At 38.0% G+C, this 22,338-nt stretch overlaps 2 protein-coding genes across 5 annotated transcripts in view; both read left to right on the forward strand.

Moving 5' to 3' along the window:
* fras1 (Fraser extracellular matrix complex subunit 1) overlaps positions 1–16,790 on the forward strand; it is a 120,384-nt gene extending 103,594 nt beyond the window's left edge. For both annotated transcript variants that reach the window (XM_079607018.1, XM_079607019.1), the window contains 26 exons: positions 700–840; positions 2,513–2,740; positions 4,306–4,419; positions 4,592–4,742; positions 5,656–5,815; positions 5,925–6,093; positions 6,214–6,460; positions 7,278–7,622; positions 7,728–7,888; positions 8,014–8,161; positions 8,239–8,444; positions 8,559–8,715; positions 8,916–9,116; positions 9,201–9,388; positions 10,287–10,562; positions 10,755–10,987; positions 11,270–11,430; positions 11,820–12,034; positions 12,147–12,297; positions 12,478–12,585; positions 12,727–12,886; positions 12,974–13,090; positions 13,313–13,479; positions 13,559–13,764; positions 14,697–14,843; positions 15,104–16,790. In XM_079607018.1, coding sequence (XP_079463144.1) covers positions 700–840; positions 2,513–2,740; positions 4,306–4,419; positions 4,592–4,742; positions 5,656–5,815; positions 5,925–6,093; positions 6,214–6,460; positions 7,278–7,622; positions 7,728–7,888; positions 8,014–8,161; positions 8,239–8,444; positions 8,559–8,715; positions 8,916–9,116; positions 9,201–9,388; positions 10,287–10,562; positions 10,755–10,987; positions 11,270–11,430; positions 11,820–12,034; positions 12,147–12,297; positions 12,478–12,585; positions 12,727–12,886; positions 12,974–13,090; positions 13,313–13,479; positions 13,559–13,764; positions 14,697–14,843; positions 15,104–15,679 — 5,133 coding nt within the window. In that variant the 3' untranslated portion in view covers positions 15,680–16,790. The remainder of the gene's footprint in view (positions 1–699; positions 841–2,512; positions 2,741–4,305; positions 4,420–4,591; positions 4,743–5,655; positions 5,816–5,924; positions 6,094–6,213; positions 6,461–7,277; positions 7,623–7,727; positions 7,889–8,013; positions 8,162–8,238; positions 8,445–8,558; positions 8,716–8,915; positions 9,117–9,200; positions 9,389–10,286; positions 10,563–10,754; positions 10,988–11,269; positions 11,431–11,819; positions 12,035–12,146; positions 12,298–12,477; positions 12,586–12,726; positions 12,887–12,973; positions 13,091–13,312; positions 13,480–13,558; positions 13,765–14,696; positions 14,844–15,103) is intronic.
* A 682-nt stretch (positions 16,791–17,472) lies between these two features.
* anxa3a (annexin A3a) lies at positions 17,473–21,432 on the forward strand. Of its 3 annotated transcripts, none has more exons than XM_079606651.1 (14): positions 17,473–17,951; positions 18,288–18,323; positions 18,408–18,458; positions 18,584–18,671; positions 18,825–18,919; positions 19,006–19,119; positions 19,268–19,358; positions 19,445–19,524; positions 19,613–19,669; positions 20,007–20,100; positions 20,191–20,286; positions 20,394–20,452; positions 20,543–20,665; positions 20,980–21,432. In XM_079606651.1, exons 2-14 carry the CDS (start codon positions 18,309–18,311, stop codon positions 21,037–21,039), a joined length of 1,023 nt encoding a protein of 340 aa, XP_079462777.1. In that variant the 5' UTR covers positions 17,473–17,951; positions 18,288–18,308; the 3' UTR covers positions 21,040–21,432. The 3 variants fall into 3 exon arrangements, with proteins under 3 accessions (XP_079462777.1, XP_079462778.1, XP_079462776.1); XM_079606652.1 differs by having other exon boundaries at positions 17,535–17,900; XM_079606650.1 differs by lacking the exon at positions 17,473–17,951 and adding an exon at positions 17,980–17,990.
* The last annotated feature ends 906 nt before the right edge of the window (positions 21,433–22,338 follow it).

Consider the following 22,338-nt stretch of genomic DNA (forward strand, 5'->3'; position numbering starts at 1 on the left):
TTCTCCCAGTAGGAAACACTACTCTTCTGCCATTCTGAATGGAAAATTAATTGCAAATGCACTCTGTGTTTGTGCTGTGCTGCTCAATTAAAGATGCATTTTTTTTTTTATTAATAGTGTACTATTCCATATGGCAGTCAACTTAGACGTATACTGACACCTAGTGGCGTGGATGCAAAAGCAATACTGATGCCATATAGAAGTTTAGACAGTCAGCCATGATTAATTTATCCCGTAAGCAAAATTCTCCAGTTATAGTATGGTTACAAAAATTAAGTTAGTAGTATTCAGCTGGTCATGTGACCTCAACATGGTGGCCCACATGAGGTGATCTGCTCCATGTAAAATAAAACAGCTTTTGTTAGGCTATTGATGACTGAAGTCTTCATCTCATGTTACTTTACATTATTTTATTTTTTTTAAGTATACCTCATATGCAAAGTACTTAGTACATCTTATCAGGTTTTCGTTCCAAACTTTTATGAAAGATGAGTTTTTGCGTTATCTATTCCATTTTAGCTGTCAGTGGTCTGCTTTTCTTTATGCTTTCTCTTTCTGCTCTGATTTGATCATTACATAAACCTAATTAGTGGGAAATTAGATTTTGTGCTGCAGAACAATTGAGCTCATATCTAGATTCAATTACTGAGCACTGTGTGCATTTAATTATTTCATTACTGATGTGCTGTTGTTCTCCAGATTTCACAGACATTCTACATCACCATCCGGCCGTTGGACGACTCTCTGCCCGTCCTGCAGGTGCCAGGGATGAGGGTGCAGGAGGGAGTGAGGAAGACCATCACTGAGTTTGAGCTGAAGGCTACGGATGCAGACACAGAGGTATCAATGTTCACTGAAGTTTACCCCGACTGTGCTTTCAATTATGCTGTGGTTGTGCTTTATTTGTCCTTGATAAAGTGTAAAAAATTACGGTAACGCTTTACAATAAGATTTAATTTGTTAACATTAGTTAACTACAATTAACTAACAATGAATAATACTTCTACAGCGTGTATTAATGTTAATTAATGTAAATCTCAGCATTTACTACTACATTTTTAAGATTGAAAGTTTTATCTATTAACATTTATGCTCTGTGAATTAACATGAACATGAGCATTTTTATTAACTAACATTCACAAAGGTTCATTTATTGCTCATTGTTAGTTCATGTTAATTAATGCATTAACTAATGCTAACAAATGATACCTTATTGTTATGTGTAACCATAACTACAACAAATGAACAAAGAAAAAGTACTTTTTTCTTTTCTTTTACATAGGGTTTAAGTGGAATATGTTAGTTTTTAAAGTGGACTTTTTGCTTAACGTTACTGTAATGGGTTTCTATGCAAATTATATATAGTGCAGACCAGAGATTGAACCGTGGAGAGTGGAATTGCATGGTTTTGCCTGGAGCATTTTTTTCTTTTTCTTTTTCTTTTTTAAAGTCAGAGCATTATGTTCTCTTGCTCCATCACAAGCATAACACATGCTACCGGCCTATAATGCAACTATTACATGTCAGAAAGAATTCAGTGGTGTATTTAACAGACTATTTAAGGTCAAAATTCTGGAATTTGTGAAATAATATTGTAAAAACGACCACCACAAATACGGAATGAGAGTAAACATGATGATATAGTGGAATAAGTCAGGCCTTCTAAATAAAAGAGCCAATCACTTATTGATAAAGTCATTGCATCACTGCAGCTACCATTGGAAGCTCCGGTTTGCACCATTTACTGCCTGTGTTTAAAATCGGGTATTTCCCTACTACAGTATATACTAGGCGAAAAACAGTATGTGAAAAATGGAGTATGTCCATATTCACAGTACTCGTGAAAGAGTAGGCAAAAAGCACCCGGATGACCTACTACTTCCGGTGAGATTCTGAAGTGTGCAATGTGTATACGATGGACCCTTTACTATCCACGTGAGAGGATTTATGAACGGCAGTGAAGCGATGCTGGTAGTTCTCATGATAATGACAACATGGCGAATGTAGTACGCCCAGACTACATTCATACTGTACTACACACATTCATACTATTTATTACATGGCTTGGTTGAATTCTAATTTTTTCAAGATTACGGTATTTGATAAATAGAAGTTTCAAAAGTACAGCATTTACCTGAAATAGAAATCTTTTGTAACATATTAAATATATGTTCTGTTGCTTGATCGTTTTAATGCATCCTTGCTAACCTAAAACATTTGAGCAGTAGTGTAACTCTCTGTTATTTAATATACGTAGACAAAATTATGAACAATCATGTTGTACCAATGCGGCGAGTGAGCCAGGAGCGGATGAGGAGATGAAAATGGAAAACCCGGAGAGATTACAGATCACTTTGAGCGAGAGAGAAATGACTGTCACCCTGTTCGACTCACATATTCTGGTGCATACTGACATCCATCGCATTAAACTTCAGTGCTCATGTACTTCTTAGTGGCAATTTAATTTAATTTCACACCAGTTTGACAATCTCTCTATCCAATTCTCTGTTAGGAGGACTCTGTTACATTCACTATCGTTCAGGCTCCTCGTCACGGGACCATCGAGCGCACAAGTAATGGACAACATTACCGTCAAACCAACACCTTCACTATGGACGACATCTATCAGAACCGCATCAGTTACAACCATGACGGCAGTAACTCCCTCAAAGACAGATTCACCTTCACTGTCGGTGATGGCACCAACATGTTCTTTATCATCGAAGAGGCTGGAAAAGAGGTAGGTAGACTAACTTCCTGTGTTATTTGAGTTTGTCCATGTGGCCAGTTGTCGTCAGTGTTAAATTAGAGGACCATATTTCTGAAAATGTCCTCTAAAATATTGTAAAAACTCATAGAGATGATTTATAGAGACTAATTGGACTCATGGTCATACCCATACTCTTTTCAAGAAACACCCTGGGAATTTTTAATGACCACAGAGAGTCATGACCTCAGTTTAACATGTCATCTGAAGGACAGTGGCTTTTTAAAGCATAGTGGCCCCGTCATTATGCTGCAGTATTACGACCCACACAGACCACAGGGTGAGCGCCTCCTGCTGGCCTCTCTAACATCTTTTTCAACAACAACCTAAGCTTTCTTCATTTAGCTTCAATTGGAAACCATGTGGGAGCTGCAGGGTGATCTCGCTGTGAGAATGGTCCTTTAATACTGGTTAAAAAAAAACAAAAAAACATGTTTACTTAAATAAGAAAAGTCAATGGAAAGTTCACACAAATATACACTATTGTTCAAAAGTTTGGAGTCAGTATGTTTTTATAATTGTATGTATTTGTTGTAAAGAAATTAATTCAATTCAGTTAGGATGCATTACATTGATCAACAGTGACAGTAAAGTCATAATGCTACAAAAGATTTCTACTTCAAATAAATGCTGTTATTTTGAACTTTCTATTCAAAGAATCTTGAAAAAACATATCTGTTCACAGAAAAAAATATTAAGGAGCACCTGTTTTCATTTCATCAAGAAATGTTTCTTGATCAGCAAATCAGATCATATTATAATGATTTCTGATGGATCATGTGACACTGGAATAATGATGCTGAAATTTCAGCTTTGCCATTACATGAATAAATTACATTTTAATATATATTTATATATAAAACAGTTATTTTACATTGCAATAATATTTTACAATATTTACATTTGTACTGTATTTTTGATCAAATAAATGCAGCCTTGATTCGCATAAGAGACTTACCAACAAGCTTCCCAAACCCAACTATTGAACAGTAGCGTATGCACATAAACTTATGTTTTTGTTTGTTTGTGTATTGCTCATTTCTTTTTAATTTATAAAGACATATGGGAAAGACATAAAGACACAACTAATATGAATTACCATAAATCACCTAAAGGTATCAAGTCCATTTGTTTAACATAGCCATTTAGGGAGCATGTCGGCTCTCCCTCTCTCTCTCTCCCTCCATCATAATAACTCCATCCATCAGCAATGGCTTTTTCCTCTTCTAGCTGCGTCAGCTGGCTGTCAGCTGTTCTGTTCTGGGAGGTTAATGGTCTCTCGGTAGACACTGAAGGGGCACCTCGTCTTGTCATTAGATGACAAAATAGCAGCCCTGTGACATTGTTTAATCTGGAAGTCCTAGAACACCATTACTCAGCACTTTAGAATTTAAATAGGTGTGATCTAGGATTGAATGGATATTAAAGTGAGCATTGTTGGTAAATGAGAAGCAATTACTCTTATGGTAATACATGAAACAGGGTTTTTATCAGGATATGCATAGTGTGTATATGTAAAATAATATCCATTGTTTCAGGTTGTCACAGCTGCTCCACAAAAGTTTAAAATTGACATTTCACCTGTTGATGACGGGACCCCTCGTATTGTCACCAACCTGGGCTTGCACTGGCTGGAGTACATGGAAAATAAGGTCAAACTCTATTTGTATGTATAATCAATAAGAGCTCAATGAATTAATGCGATCAATCGATGAGATTTTGACGTCTCAACTAACAGTACACTTCTGCCTCCTACTGGTTTTATCTTGCATTAGTGCTCATCAAAATTATTGAGTAAAATTTTGATGTGAAATGCAATTTTAGGCCACCAATCTGATCTCCAAGAAAGAGCTTCTCACTATTGATCCGGACACAGATGATGGACAGCTTACTTATGAAGTCACTACAGAAGCTAAACACGGCTACCTGGAGAGTAAACTCAATCCTGGCAAACCCATCACCTCTTTCACGCAAGGTATTATGGACACCTCCCAAAGCCAAGAGCACACTACATGGCTGAAGCTACAGTATGCTGTGATAAAAAAGCCCAAAGCATGCATAGCTAACACATAGACAGCCTCGTTTTAATCCTCAACAAATTAGATATGCAATTTACCCTGACTAAAGCTGCCCACGTCTCCCTAACCACTGTCTTTGTTTGTTTTTCCTGTTTCACAAGTCCACTATATTGTTCAATGACCTGTTTTCAAGAATCATCTCTGGCTCTGAATTAGTATGAGAACTAATTTTGGGATAATAATTACTGTTGGGGAGGAGAATGATCTTGTAATTGACACACCAAGGGCCAGATTTACTAAACAGGGCAAATTAGCGTGAGAGAGCAATTCCAAAATAGTGCCGATGGGAGTGGGAAGTTCTGCACGTGATCTACTGAAGACATGCAAATTAAAGGACACAGAAGCAAACGGATCATTTCCATAATGACCATCGCAATCTCCCAAGAGCAGCGCAAATTAGCGTCTGGTTTAAGACGTGCCTTTTTTGGGGCGGTAAATAATGGCGTAAATACCAGTAAATAGACTCGGGTAAATCACCATGAGTAAATCATTTAAATACTCTCCCCCCATACATTTTGTGTCTGAAAGGGAAACTCCTACAAAATCATATGCAATAAGGTTTCAGCACAAATTTTTTTAGTGTCTTTAGAGTGTCTTTAGTAAATCCTGACAGTAGTTGTTTAACACTAAAAGAAGGTTGCGCTGGCCCCAAGACGGATTAATTTTGTACAAAAACAAAATGAGTGTGCAGGCCGACAAGCTTCAGTCTTGTAGTGTGCACCTGGCACTACATACTAAATATGCCTGCATCAAATTCTGCTAGTGCATTTGGAGTTGTAAAATGTAATCTAAACTTATTGTGTCTTGCAGCTGACATAAACCTAGGCCTTATCCGATACGTTCTGAGTGAGGATAGGGTTCAAGAAACCACGGACAACTTCAAGTTCCTTGTGAAGGACAGCAAACCCAACATCGTCAGTGACAATGTGTTCCACATCCAGTGGTCTCTCATCAGCTTTGAGCACAAGAGGTGCGCCTGCCTCCAAGTTTGTTCTAGATCAAGTCTTCATACAATCAACCTGTTTATTTCATGAATTAATGAAATTCATTCTCTGTAATGTGTTGTCTTCTGTCTGCAGCTACAATGTGAGTGAAAAAGATGGAACCGTGGCGGTCACAGTAAAGAGGACTGGAAATCTGAACCAGTATGCTATTGTGCTGTGTCGTACCGAACAAGGCACTGCCACCTCCACCTCCAGCATGGGCTCTCGGGTCGGACAACAGGACTATGTTGAGTATGCTGGACAGGTATGTTCTGTGTTCTTTACTATTTCAAGGTATTACTACCGTATATAATATCAAATTCCCTTTGATTTGATAGATGGATTATTAGTCTAGAACATTCAGAAGCTTTTTAATGTTCTTCAGGTTCAGTTTGATGAGAGAGAAGACACCAAGGTGTGCATCATTGTTATCAACGATGACCAGGTCTTTGAGAACATCGAGAGCTTTAATGTGGAGCTGAGTATGCCAGTGTACGCCCTACTGGGGTCAGTGACCCGAGCTAAAGTCAATATCAATGACACGGAGGATGAACCCACCCTGCAGTTTGATAAGAAGACTTACCACGTCAATGAGAGCAAAGGCTTTATCTTTGCTCCCATTGAGAGAAAGGGTCAGTGGAACCAATTCCTACAAAAAAAGATTTTAAAAGATTTTCAGATATGCATAATTATGTTACAAATCGTATTCCCGACAAGAATGCTCAAGAATGTAACTGCATATTTAAGATTGGGCACAATTTTTTTTTTTATAATTTAAGGGCCTGTCCTGATCTGAATAATGGGGTTGTTGAGTATATCGTTTGAATAGTATGTAGAGGTACATGATATATCGGTGCTATGTTGTTAATCAGCTTATATTATAGATTAGTTTATCGGTATCGGTCAGTATTGCATTTATTAACATTTTGTACATTTTACATTTAAATTTTTGTACATTGTAAATTTTCCCCAATTTTTATATTTATACTTTCGCTTCATTAAATAACTTGATAAACACAAATAATTTACACTGTATTTACACTGTACATTATAATATTATGATCCCTAAATCCAATATTGCAAATATTATACATTTTAATATTGGGCATTTGTCAGTTTTGGACCATAACTTGAAAATAATTGGCTTATCAACCAGAATTTATTTATTTAGAATTTATGTAGACAAAGTAGTATAAGTACTATAGTATAGATAGATAATTGAATATTGATCATTTGTCGGTTATCAGCTTTAATATTAATTATTAATGATTAATAAATATTGATTTATCAGCCAATAAGTAGAAGCCAATGAATATTAATGTGTACATGTATAAATATGTAAATTATAGTGTATTGATGGTAGGACTAAAAATAAGAAATGATCACAATCCTAGTAAAATGATCATGTTCATTCACATCATCAGAAGTTAATCACTTGTCTTTGATCAGGTGACACCAGCAGCACAGTCTCGGCCCTCTGCTACACTGTGCCGAAGTCAGCCCGGGGCAGCAGCCTTCACGCTCTGGAGTCCGGCTCTGACTATAAGACCCGTGGCATGAGCAGTGACAACAGAGTCATCTTTGGCCCAGGTGTGAGCATGTCCACCTGTGACGTAAAGCTGATCGATGACAGCGAGTATGAACTCTCTGAGGAGTTTCAGCTGGTGCTGTCGGACGCCTCAGACAATGCACGGATGGGAGATGTCACCGTGGCTAAAGTCATCATAGACGGGCCAAATGATGCCTCCACCGTCTTCCTGGGCAACGGGACCTTCACCTTCAGTGAAGATGCAGGTTGGTGGAGATCATCTGTCGTAGACAATATCATGGGTGTCAGTTTTGTAATCTTTGCAATATAATACATATGTAATATTAATAGTCTGAAATATCTTCCCACAGGCACCATTGAAATCCCTGTTCTGCGGCAGGGCAGTGACCTTTCCTCAGTAACATCTGTGTGGTGTGCCACACGTCCTGCAGAACAAGATTCAGCAACGCCCGGTGTTGACTACATCCCGAGTTCCAAAAAGGTGGAGTTTAAACCAGGCAAGACGGAGGAGGTAATACAACTAGACTGTGTTCTCACATGTGTTCTGACAAACTGTAAGACGATTGGTATTTACAGGCCTCATTTCAATAAAATCACATTAGATTTTGATGTTTTTTTTGCTTTGTTTTTGCATAGACATGCAGTTTGACCATAATGGATGACATTCAGAACCCTACAATTGAAGGGAAAGAGTCCTTCATTGTGTTTCTTAGCTCTCCTAACGGAGCGGTCCTGACTGAACCATTTGAAGCCTCTGTCTACATCACGGACACCGCCCAAGACAGTGCGTTTACTTGTCCATTACAATGGTTATCACTGTGATTTAGCAAGCACGTAACATCATATGCTTTCTTCTTACAGTTCCTAGCATGCAGTTTGAGAAGCTGGCGTATACCATAAAGGAAAAAGATGGTGTCCTGCACATCCCCATTTTTAGGACAGGAGATCTGTCCTATAAGTCTTCCGTCCGATGTTTCACACGTACAATGTCCGCCATGGTAATGGACGACTTTGAGGAGAGGAGAAATGCAGACGATTCTAGGATCACCTTCCGAAAAGGGGAAAAGGCACGATAAATGTGTTTTGTCATTAATCCATTTATAATCACTTCAGAAATGTTGACTTTGGAACAAAAGAATGATGCACAAAGAATTTTAAAACCTCTTGCTTTCTATTGGCAGGTGAAGAATTGTACTATATTGATTCAAGATGACTCCGTGTTTGAGCCTGAAGAGGAGTTTCAGGTCCACCTTGGAAGCCCACAGGGTGACCACTGGATTGGAGCCATGATAGGAGTCAACGACATTGTGACTGTGACCATCACAAATGATGAAGATGGTGAGTAGTAAGCGTGTTTTCTTGAAACACAAAAATACACATTTGTACCATTCAAATGTTAAAAGAAAGCTTTGGTAGAGCTTGGCAACAGGAAGCCATGGAATTCTCATGGTGATAGAATGTATAGCTTGATTGCACTGTAAGTTGCATTGTATAAAAGTGTTTGACAAATGCATAAATGTGCACATCATGCTTTTCAGCACCTACGATTGAGTTTGAACAAGCCTCATACCAAGTTCGTGAGCCCCCTGGTCCAGATGGAATCGAGGTTTTGAATATCAAGGTAATTCGTAAAGGAGACCTTGACCGCACCTCCAAGATCCGATGCAGCACAAGGGATGGATCGGCCCAATCAGGTGTAGACTATAACCCTAAGAGTCGAGTCCTTAAGTTCAGCCCTGGTAAGTCATATATTTGTTTATTTATTTTTTACTACATTTATACCTTCATTCTAATCGATGATCAAAATTATGTTGTGTCCTCAGGTGTGGACCACATCCTGTTTAAGGTAGAGATTCTGTCCAATGAGGACAGAGAGTGGCATGAGTCTTTCTCTTTGGTCCTTGGTCCAGACGACCCTGTTGAAGCTGTGCTTGGAGAGATTACCATGGCAACAGTCACAATCCTAGATCAGGAAGCTGCAGGAAGTCTCATCCTTCCAGCCCCACCCATTGTAAGAGATGTACAGTAGATGCTTGTGGGACTGATATTTAGTATATTAAAATCTGAATGCTTGTCAGTTCGATTAAAATGTTTAATTGAACTGCATCATATTAATTAATCAAATGAATTGCACACTACCGTTCAAAGGTTGTTATTTTTTTTAAGTCTCTTATGCTCACCAGGGCTGCATTTATTTTATCAAAATCAAAACAGTAGTATTGTTAAATGTATTTTTTTACCCCAATTAAATATATTTTAAATTTTAATTTATTCCTGTGATGCAAAGCTGAATTTTCAGCATCATTACTCCAGTCTTCAGTGTCACATGATCCTTCAGAAATCATTCTAATATGCTGATTTGCTGCTCAAGAAACATTTCATACTGTTATCATTGTTGAAAACGGTTGTGCTGCTTAATATTTTTGTGGAAATTGTAAAAAAAAAAAAAAAAGTTTAATTAATTTATATAAGAATTTAAAAAGAAAAGCATTTATTTGAGATAGAAACATGTTGTAACATAAATAAATTTTTTGTCACTTCTGGTTAATTTAATGGATCCTTAAAATCAATAAAAGTTGTAATTAAAAAAATAATTATTAAACCTAAACGTTTGAATGGTAGTGTAAGTAATCCCCCCCCCCCCCCTCACAAAGTCTGGAAATTTAAGACATTTGCCTACAATATTGTGACAGATAAGTAAATCACTGCATAGATGTCACAAAAGTCACTTTAGAAATCAGTATTTTAATATCATTGAACATAAATTTTTTTATTATATTCAATTGTACTAATTTATTTATATGTGTCTTGATCCATACATCTAATATTATAGCTGTGAAATCTCAAAAGTCTTTTTTTTTTTAGTCATGCTATTAAAGTCCGTTCATGACTTTTGGTTCTCCTCACAGGTGGTGTCTCTGTCAGACTATGACTATGTCCAGGAGGTCACTAAAGAGGGCAGTAAGAAGTCTCCATCTCCAGGATATCCGCTGGTCTGTGTGACTCCCTGCGACCCCCATTATCCCAAATACTCAGTCATGAGAGAGCGCTGTGAGGAGGCAGGCATCAACCAGACCTCTGTCCACTTCAGCTGGGAGGTCGCAACTCCTACAGACACCAGCGGAGCACGGTCACCCTTTGAGACTGTGACGGATAACACACCTTACACCACAGTCAATCACATGGTTAGTCTATTTTTCTTTATAATTGTTTATCATAGATAGAATATTACAATTGTTTTTAATCTACCTAAAACTTCTAATTACTGCAATCAGTAGTCATATTTAAAATGCATGTTCATATGTAATATGATCAGGAAGCATTTTCACTTTTTGCAACTAAGTTCCTGTAGTTAAATAAATAATTTTGCTACACAGGTCCTGGACAGTATCTATTTCAGCAGACGCTTCCATGTGCGTTGTGTAGCTCAGGCCAGAGATAAAGCCGGGCATCTGGGAACTCCACTGAGGAGCAACATTGTCACTATTGGCACCGAGGGATCGATATGCCACACCCCCGTCACCACGGGAACCGCTCGAGGCTTCCAGGCCCAGTCCTTTATAGCCACTCTAAAATACCTGGATGTCAAACAGAAAGAGCATCCAAACAGGTCAGAAGAGACGTTGTGTAAGGAAATGATGTTACAGGCGGAACAGACAGATTCCAGTTGATTTTTTTGAGAGACAGGAATTAAAAACAGATGTAGAGCACTACATCATTTTTGCTTCTGGGCAAAACAAGATCAAAATGAATTTATACGTTTGAAAACATAAACCTGTCAGACAACTGCAAATCCAAACCAATATATTTTCCAACCTATGTTCAGTACTTCAAAGAAGAAAATAGCATTTTATAAAGTGAGTATTTCTTTTTTCTCTCTCTCTCTGAACAGGATCCATATCTCAGTGCAGATCCCTCATCAGGATGGAATGCTTCCATTGGTGTCCACCATGCCTCTGCATAACCTACACTTCCTGCTCTCCGAGTCTATTTACCGTCAGCAGCACGTCTGCTCCAACCTAGTCACAATTAAAGACCTACATGGCATTTCTGGTGAGAGTAGCTGCATACTACAGTAGACCAGATCAGATCAAAGCAGATAAAAACTAATCTTATCCACCTGTTTTAATATAAGAACGGACACAGCCATCTTTAACTTAAACGTGCAAGGCTTCCAGTATCTGCTGCTCCCAGTTATTTTAACTGGTATTTGTATTCATATTATAATAGCTTACTTCTCTGTTGAAAAATAAGGTTAATATTCTACAGTACATGAATTAGTTGCCAAAATTGCATTCTCCTATTATGCCGAATTATTTGAATTATCTTTTACAGAAGAATGCTTTAATATGGAGTTAAATGTAAAATATAAGAATTATATATATTTAGAATGCAAACACCTTTTTTTCCACTCTGAAAACACTTTGTAAATTGTCCTCCAGAAACCGGCTTCTTGGATGACGTGTCATATGACAGCATATCCCTGGGCCCTGGATATGACCGTCCATACCAGTTCAACCCCGGTGTTCGAGAACCCAGAACCATCCAGCTATACAAGCATCTCAATCTGAAAAGCTGCATATGGACATTTGATGCATATTATGACATGACAGAGCTTATCGATGTATGTGGGGGATCAGTAACTGCTGACTTTCAGGTTCGTTTGAACACATTATTTGCATCCCATCACAAATTATGTACAAATATTCCTGCCTAGCTGAAATCTGATATGGCAGATTTAGTCCATACAGCAATTCAAATTTTTGCAGGTCAGAGATTCGGCTCAGTCGTTCCTGACAGTTCAGGTGCCCCTCTATGTGTCCTACATCTATGTGACGGCTCCTCGTGGATGGGCCTCCCTGGAGCACCACACAGAGATGGAGTTCTCCTTCTTCTACGACACAGTCTTATGGAGAACAGGTACATGTAGTTTCATCAACAGACCCAAACAAACTCACCATGTCCATGACCATTGGACAAACTCAGGCACAATCTGTGTTGTATCACCTGATCACCTGATCTGTTAGGTCATCATGATCTAACTGTGTTAATGTTGCAGCTGATGCTGACTGATTGCTTATGAATTTCTCTTTACTCTAGGAATTCAGACAGACAGCGTGCTGTCAGCTAGATTACAGATCATTCGGATATTCATTAGGGATGACGGACGACTGGTGATTGAGTTCAAAACCCATGCCAAGTTCAGAGGTCTGTAGTCTCTGTTTTTAGCTATTTGTTCGCACAGACTGCGTTTTTCCATTCCACTCCACTACATTGTTGGACATTGTTTTTCTAGAGGTATGCGTTTGACCGAATTTTGAGTGAGTGTTAAAATTGATGTCCCTCTAGGTCAATTTGTCCCTGAACATCATACCCTCCCTGGACAGAAGTCTCATCTGATGGCTCCAGATCACTTGGGAGGCATTGAATTTGACCTGCAGCTGGTGTGGAGCGCACAGTCCTTTGATTCACCCTACCAGCTCTGGAGAGCCACAAGCTCGTACAGCAGGTGAGCGGCGTGAAGTCTTATGCTGTCGCATCAACAAAGTGTACCTACCTTAATGCCACTGACCGTGTGCTTGCTGTTGTGCTCTAGGAAAGACTACTCCGGAGAGTACACAGTCTTCCTCATCCCCTGCACAGTACAGCCAACACAGGCCTGGGTTGACTCTGGGGATAAGCCTCTTTCCTGCACGGCCCATGCTCAAGAGAAGTATGTTACCATGGAGCTTTTCCATTGATAACTCCTTGAGGGCTCTTAAATGGCTTTTTTTGTGTTGAAGATGTTTTTTTTTCTGAGCTGAGCCAGCAGGGTTGAAAGATATTGCAGTTGTCATCCACTTTTGCTGGTTTCATCAGACGCAGACTGTTTGTGTGAGTCAACAAGAGTATTCATCAACGTGCAATGGCTAAAACACTCTCTTTCAATCGATAGGTTCCTGCTACCCATCGCATTCCAGCAGACCAACCGCCCTGTCCCTGTGGTCTACTCGCTGAATACTGAGTTCCAGCTTTGTAATAACGAGAAAGTCTTTCTAATGGATCCTGCTCTCGCAGACATGTCCGTGGCTGAGATGGACTATAGAGGAGCCTTTTCGATGGGTAAAATTAGCAAATCAATGAAACAGAGGATTATTGCCACCAATATGCGTTCCTTTATTCATTGTTTGATATTACGCAGGTCAAACGCTTTATGGTAGAGTACTGTGGAATCCTGACCAGAACCTGAATTCAGCCTATAAGCTGCAGCTGGAGAAAGTGTATTTGTGTACCGGGCGGGATGGCTATGTGCCCTTCTTCGACCCCACAGGCACCCTGTATAACGAAGGCCCTCAGTATGGCTGCATTCAACCGAACAAGCACCTCAAACACAGGTTCCTGCTTCTGGTATGTCTATTGTAACAAGCCCAGACCAGTTTAACCGGTCTAACAAGATTCACTTGGTGTGGTTAAGTTTTAACTGAAATACTTTTGTCGATGGAAATGTTCAATTGATATTTTGAAGCTCAACCTATTTTTGTAAACCATGGAATTAATATTGAGACGACAGCTGTAATACGATTTTACAGGGGAAAATAAGTGAAAGGTGGAGAAATGATGGCAACGATCAATTATTAACTAAAATAATAAAATACAGTTATCCATTTTCAATAAGCCCTGTGATCAGAACCCAGACGCCAAGCATATATATAACATTTTAAAAGATTGAAATAAATGTATATTATATATTACACTCTATATTATTTATTACAGTGGGAACGATTTTTTTGAAAGAAGTCTCTTATGCTACCCATGGCTGCATTTATTTTAAATACTGAAATATCTGTAATATTGTGGAATATTATTACAATTTAAAATAACTATTTTCTATTTAAATACATTTTAAAATGTAATTTACTCATGTGATGCAAAGCTTAATTTTCAGCAGCCATTTCTTCAGTCTTTAGTGTCACATGATCCTTCCGAAATCATACTATGCTTAAATGCTATGCATACATTTCATCCTCATTTGCTGCTCAAGAAAGGCACTCAAAGCTGACCCTTTAAAGCTTCCACTAAGAAAGACAATTGGCCAAGACAAGCGTGGCAACAATATTACAATAATATTATTATTACAATATCCTCTGAGGTAATTTTCAGTTCAGACAATAACTGTGACACAAGATGGCACCAGTTCCGGTTAAGTGGGATGATATATAGCGTTGCCATAGGTGACAGTGAATATTCAGAAATAATAGATAATAGGATGCCATGATTGATCAATCAGAATAAAGTATCCTAGAGAGCCATGTAATAATTGTAAAAAATGTATCGCATAGGACCGGAAGCAGCCTGATGTTTGCGACCGCTACTTCCACGATGTTCCCTTTGAGGCCAACTTTGCATCTGACTTTCCTGACCTCCAGTCCTTGTCTGCGATGCCAGGTGTAGACGGCTTCACAATGAAGGTTGATGCCCTTTATAAGGTCAGTGGCTGTAAGATTCTCCCGAAAAGTCAAGCTGTTAAACAGACCTTCTCTTCGACACATACTAGAAATCTTGGCAAATGTCAGAGCCAAAGCTATTCAATTGTACCCTTCAGGGAAATGCCTTAATCTGTTTGTTTAGGGAAAGTTGCCAGACTAACAGTCTGCCATGACTATGGGGAACTTGATTAAAGGATAAGGTTTTTTGTTGTTTTTTGCGTTTATAAAAAATACTATTTGTTGCATTTACTCTTCTTCAGGTTGAGGCCGGGCACCAATGGTACCTCCAGGTCATCTACGTTATTGGACCCGAGTCCATTTCTGCTCCCAGAATCCAACGCTCGGTGACCTATGAGCTCAAGCGAAGCCGGCGAGATCTGGTGGACCGTTCAGGTCGCCTAATGCTGGATGAATCCCTGATCTACGACAATGAAGGTGACCAGGTGAAGAATGGCACCAACATGAAGACCTTGAAGCTTGAAGTGGAACCATCGGGCACCTTCAATCCCCAAATGGGAGGATCCATTGGGGGTGGAGTGGCAGCCTTCGTCCTACTTTTCTTGGTCCTTCTAGCTTTCTGTCTCATGGTCAGGAAGTGCCGCAGGGTTGTAAAAAAGAGGCCTGAGAAGGTGGTGGAGGATTATCCTCTGAACACGAAGGTGGAGGTCTGCATAGAACGTCTGGAGAAAAACCTCAACAGCAAGCACTGCTCTGTAAGAAACGTCAACGTCCTAAACAAGAACACTGAGAACTACAAGGTCAATGGGGTCAAGGTCAAACAGGTCAATCTAGAGGTCAAACTCCACAACAACCTGAATGACGGCACTGAAGTCTGAACTTCTTGAATATTTGAGGAAAAAAAAAACATTTTCTATGAATATTTGTAATAATGACATATGATGTTAATGTATTTTTGTATGATCATGAGGACAAAAGGGAAAGTATGCTTGCCAGCTATGCAGTGTAAATCATTTCACAACTGAGCTACCTCAAACATAAATGAACAACGCATAATGGTGTCTTTAGATCTTATGTTTCCAATCTCAGTTTCAAATCATCGCTGTGTATGAGGATCATACAATGGCTCGGTGGTAGCTCAGCCACTTTGTTTAAATGAATGGAGAGTTTCTATTGCTGCATCTGCTATTTTATCAAATGTAAAAACACATGAAAGTATTAAAGGAAGGATGAGTGCCAATGCTTTGGACCGAGCGAGGGATGTAAATACGTTTATTAAGTGCAATTATCGGATGACATGGTCATCCCTGTATTTTGATCTGGTTTTGATGCTCTGCCCCATTGTGTAATTTACTTTTGGCCTGATGATCACCGGTGTGCCATGTTGATATTTGTCAAGTGCGATTTATTTAATTCCAAATCTGAATAGACTGCCCAAAGTGACGCATTTTTGAGTTTGTGTAAACCTTTGGTACTTACAGACAAGAAACCAAATGTTTTGATTAGCTGTATGATTATATAGATCATAGATTTGATAACCACTATTGATTTGCTGTCAAGTCTAATGACTCAATTTGCTGTAGCATCTTATATTTTCAAACACTGGACAACAAAATGTATTTTTGTTTCATATGACTGCTGTCTGTACTGATATAACCAAACACTACCAAATATCTTTGTTTTGTTTTTAGATTATTCACCTCATGTTATCTTGGAATAGTTAGTTTTGTATTAAAGTCACATCATGTAAGGCACATGTATTTACTTTTATTCACTGTATAGTATGTTAAAAAAAAAATTGTATCAAGTCATCCAACATCACATGGTGCTAATTTGATCAAGAATATCCAGAATCTTTAAAGCACTGGGAGTGGAAAAGCATGGAAAACTATGATTATTATTTCATACTTAAGTCATTCTCTCTCTCTCTCTCTCTCTCTCTCTCTCTCTCTCTCTCTCTCTCTCTCTCTCTCTCTCTCTCTCTCTCTCTCTCTCTCTCTCTCTCTCTCTCTCTCTCTCTCTCTCTCTCTCTCTCTCTCTCTCTCTCTCTCTCTCTCTCTCTCTCTCTCTCTCTCTCTCTCTCTCTCTCTCTCTCTCTCTCTCTCTCTCTCTCTCTCTCTCTCTCTCTCTCTCTCTCTCTCTCTCTCTCTCTCTCTCTCTCTCTCTCTCTCTCTCTCTCTCTCTCTCTCTCTCTCTCTCTCTCTCTCTCTCTCTCCATTGCTAAGTGAGTGCCTATCAGACAAAGGAAAGTTTTGGAGGTGTCAGTTTTTGGTGCTATCATTTATGGTGAAATAATCAACATGATGCCTGTACTTGTGCCTTTTTAGCAATAAAATAAATCAATAAACCGAACACACAGAATGATGTAAGTCTTTATGCAAGTTTTCTTTTGAATTATGTTTAAAATTCATAGCAGCATGTTATTCACGAAGGAAGGGATCATGTCTTAAACCAGACAGAGGGCCATATGTAATTTATTAGTTTGTATTACGAAGGGCAAAAACTGTTGGTAGCACTAATTATAAGTGTTAGTTTAATTAGCATAACTTATGATTTGGATATACAACCCATGGCCAGAATATTTTAATAATGGCTCATAAAAATGTATCTAGCCTATAAGTGGGCTTTTGACTCAAAACAGTTACTAAATAACTCGTGACAACTAACCTCCAGTACCCAGAAGATGCACACACACTCTGTGCTTTATAACAATGCTTTATAAAATGGTTTCATGAAAAATTTCCCAGCTGTCTGGGGAAATACTGTATATCATTCATATGTAGGCCTACGCTACAGTGTATTGCAGCTAAGAAGCTACAGAGGGATATTCGTATTAATTTAAGATTCATATTTAAACATACCTTTGGTAAACAAAGGTTTGGTGCAACAAAGGTAAACGTAACCAACAAACGTGTTGGTAAACCTTTGGTGCAAGTTGCACCGTGCAACAAAGGTACCTTTGTTGCAATTTTTCTTTTGAACGAAATGGTAAATTAGCAGCTCGTTGGATATTAACGAAAGGGAGAGGCTCAGTAAGAATGCAAGTCTTTCTTTTGTGACGATGACATCATTCATGTCACTCACGCCTTGAGGAAGCAGGTGAGAAGTTAAACCAGATTGAGGGCCACGTTGAGTGTAGATTTCTCAAAGGTAAGTGCAAATTGAATAAAAAGTAGACAAAAAATGCAGGTAACTTACACAGCTAAATCTTAATTAGATTCTGATCAACATAATTTAAGCTTTCGATGTAGCCTACAATCGATGTCTAGCTGATCGAGATGAAGTGCGTTGAGTGATAGTCAGATTTTTTTACTCAGAAATCATGATAATGATACAGATTACGAGTTTATATCAAAACGTATTTTTCTGTAAAGTCTGTACGATCTATTTATGAAGGGAAGTCGTTTACCTGTAGACTATTCAAAAAGAAAGTGAAAATAATGTCATGTCATGATTCTGAACTGTACGAATTGTTTATCACATTAGAATCCATCAAAAAAAAAAAAAATGGCAGACTTGTGGGTAAGTAAAATCTTAAAGCTAGATTCACTTATCCCTGAAGGTGATGTTTAAGTATGAATTTGAATTTTATTGATTATTTTACAGGAAGAATTGCAAAGTGTTGCGAATTCTATGCCCTCTTCAAATACAGCAGCGGTAAAACAAACAAATATTTTTGCTTCAGCAATTTGTGTTATAGATCTATATATATATATATATATATATATATATATATATATATATATATATATGATTGATTGATTAATTGATTACTCTTTTAGCCAGGGGCAAGGGGTACCATTAAGGCCATAGCTAGCTTTAACGTCAGTGAAGATGTTGCAGCTCTCCGCAAAGCAATTGAAGGCATAGGTAGGCTATACATACCTGAAGTGCATTATATACTGTATGCAATATGTTTAAATTTTATTATGTGTACATGAGTATTTATTTAGGGCGTTGTAGTCTTGTCGTTGCTATATTGTGTTTTGAGAATGAATGAGTTATATCACCAAAACTTACCAGGCACAACTGAGAAGACGTTGATTGAGATACTGACCCACAGGAGCAGCAGTCAAAAGCAGGCTATTTCAAAGGCATACCAAGAAACCACAAAGAGGGTAAAATCTGTCTACTTGCTCATACTCAATTGTATGTGTGTGCCATGTTATATGACGAAAATCGATCTAATTTGTCTTGATCGTAGATTCTTGTAAATGACTTGAAAAGTGACACCCAGGGCAACTTTGAAAGGGTGCTTGTTGCGCTCACAAGACCTCCTGCAGTCAATGATGCTAAATGGCTAATCAAAGCAATGAAAGTAAGTTGTTTCCTAGTTTTTCTTTTTGAATATTTTTTTGTTGTTGTTACATTTTATCAGTAATCAGGTGAACATATTTTGCATGTTATTTACCAATGTTTGTACATATGTTTCATTGTTTTCCTAATACATTCATGATGTTCTCCAGGGGGCTGGAACGGACGACAGTATCCTGATAGAAATACTTTCCTCACGGACAAATAAACAAATCAAGGAGCTGTCTGCAGCATATTCTGAGGGTGAGATGAGGAATATTGTATTGTAGTACCAAATATGTAAGTTACAAAAAGTTGTTATAATTGCTTCTCTTCCCGTTGCCCCATAGAAACAAAGAAAACACTGATACAGAACCTTAAGAGTGAAGTTTCAGGACATTTCGGCAAAGCCATCCTTTTGCTGGCTGAGGTGATTAAATACACATGCATCGCAGTTTATTCTAATGAATGCAGATGATACGGAAATTAAAGATATTTTATTTGTCTCTCATTGTAAGGGTGCGAGGGACGAGAGCACCAATGTGAATGCAGATCAGGCTAAAGTGGACGCAAAGGTACAGAAATATTTAAAAAAAACAGATCATCCTGTACTGATTTAATTCGTTCAAAATACTTTTTTATTTGAATTTCATTGGGTAAAAAATCAGTCTATGGCATAAAAATATTGTATATTTTGTGCTGAATCTTGAATTAGCATTTCTCAAGACAGGCTTTGATATCATAAAGTCTTGATTCAACGTACCTCAAACTCTCACTATGTTGTCCTTATTTTTATAATTAGACCCACCATGATGGACAGCAAGCCAAAACTTGTTCCCCTGCAGCATTAAAGATGATGTTTTCTACGATTATATGTGAGATGTATCTACATGTTCTCTGTTTCTTCCAAAGGCCCTCTATCAGGCGGGCGAAAAGAAACTGGGAACTGATGAGTCCAAGTTCATTGAGATCCTCTGTAAAAGGAGCATCCCTCACCTGAGACAAAGTAACAACATAATCATCAATATATAAACACAAGTGTTTCACTTGAAATGGCAGGTGTGTTTTAAATATAACTTGACATGTCCGGTTGCAGCAATATTGGAATATAAAAACATCAGTGGCAAGACTTTGCAGAAGAGCATCGAGAAGGAAATGTCTGGAAACCTGGAGGAGCTGCTTGTTGCCATTGGTATATTTTCAATTATGAATGCAAATACACAAAAAGTATATTAGAATATTTGATAATTTTTTTTACCTCTACATATATTTTTTATCACATACACACTTTTCTTATAGTAAAGTGTGTGATGAGTACCCCTGCATATTTTGCTGAAAAACTCTACAAAAGCATGAAGGTACTGCAAGAAACATTGTATCATTGTGTTTGTACGACACTGATGTTTGTATTACAAATAGGACTACGTTTTATATTTGTGAACCTGCAGGGAGCAGGTACAGATGAAATCACTTTGACCAGAGTAATGGTCAGCCGTGGAGAGATTGACATGCTGGACATCAGAGCGGAATTCAAGAAGCTCTATAAGAGTTCACTCCACAAGGAAATAAATGTACGTATTCTCTGCTGATATAAATACTTCAGCACAGGTTCAGGTCATCTGCCATCTTTCTTTGAATTGAGTAGTACCTGACCTCCTGATCCTCAGGTTTATTTAATCATGCTCTCAAGAGATGCTAAAATGCATTAATAATATTTTGTCACAAGCACATGAACAAGTGGATGATTTGACACAGCCCGTTCCTCAAATCTGACAATGCAAATGAAACGCATGTATTGGTGAAAACTGATAGTTTGTATCTGATGTACAGTCTGCCCTGATTGTCTCAGTGTTCACGTGAGTGACTTTGCTCTCCTTCATTTCAGTCTGATGTGTCTGGCAGCTACAGTGACTGCCTGAAGATGATTTGTGGAGGAGAAGACTAACCCAGAAATACCACTCAAGATGACCTGTTTAGTTCTCCCACAATAAGTCGATCCAATGTATCCTATGTGGCAAGCCCTTCAGATGTTAAACTTTAAATCTAAATTAAATAGTTTTATAAAAATGGTTTTTTTTAATAACATTTTTAAAGCTTTTTTCAGGAAATATGTCATTTATATGTCTGGTTTACTGCAGGTAAAGTTACAGAGTAAGATTCATATTGATTCATGATTCATATTTAATGGTATTGAATGGCAAGTAAAATAAAACCTCCCAGATAAAATTATTTAGATTAAACCGCACTGCAATTCTGATCATGAATATTCAAAAAGTAAAGTACTGTGCATATATCTGCATTTCAGTCTTTTAATAAAAAAAATTTGTTTTACATATTACCTTTTTGCCATCTTGTTTTTCATACACTACAGTGTATTACAGAGTGTTTTTACATGCTGTCTGGGCATAATAGTAAGATGATTTATTCCACTTATTGATTGATTTTTTAATCATTGGCCTTCTTTCCATGTCTGTTTCTGTCTCTATTATTTAATTAAATTTACCTACCGCACTTTAATTTCTAAGAATTGATGGCATAATTTGCCAGATGTAGGCCTAAATGTCATTAAGAAAACATTATTGACTCCGGTAGCCTTTTTGCTTTATATTTTACTTTCTTAATGGCCTTCCTCCATGGCTCCTGCTTGAGGGTTTTTTTTTCTGAACTTCCCCTTTTTATTGCACATTTACTATATTAAATTGTAGCCAGACTTGTAGATAGTGTAGACCTATACCCCATTTTTGGTAAAAAGAAAAATTGGACCTCAGTTATTTAACTCAAATATGACAGTATATTATATACTCATGATAATAATAATTATACAAAAATCACAACTCCCAGACGTTCTATTATACATTGCAGGGCTCGACAAAATTGGACTGCCCGAAGGCCCGGGAGCAGCGTGAATCACACTCGGGACAGTCGACGGACATGATTGGGTGGTAGCGTGCACGGCCAGGCTAGTAGAAAAAAATCCTTAGCGTTGAGTGGCTTTGAGCCCTGAATAGTATTAGTCAACAAAACGTATATAATATGTTTGAAAAACAACCACAAAAAATAACAATACAAACCATCACTGCGCACATTATGAAGACAATAACCAAGATATATGTGACCCTGGACCACAAAACCAGTCACAAAGGCACATTTTTTGAAATTGAGATTTATGCATCTGAAAGCTGAATAAATAAGCTTTTCATCGATGTATGGTTTGTTAGGATTGTTAGAATATTTGGCCAAGATA

The sequence above is a fragment of the Phoxinus phoxinus genome, assembly GCF_949152265.1.
Source record: "Phoxinus phoxinus genome assembly, chromosome: 3".
NCBI lineage: Eukaryota > Metazoa > Chordata > Actinopteri > Cypriniformes > Leuciscidae > Phoxinus > Phoxinus phoxinus.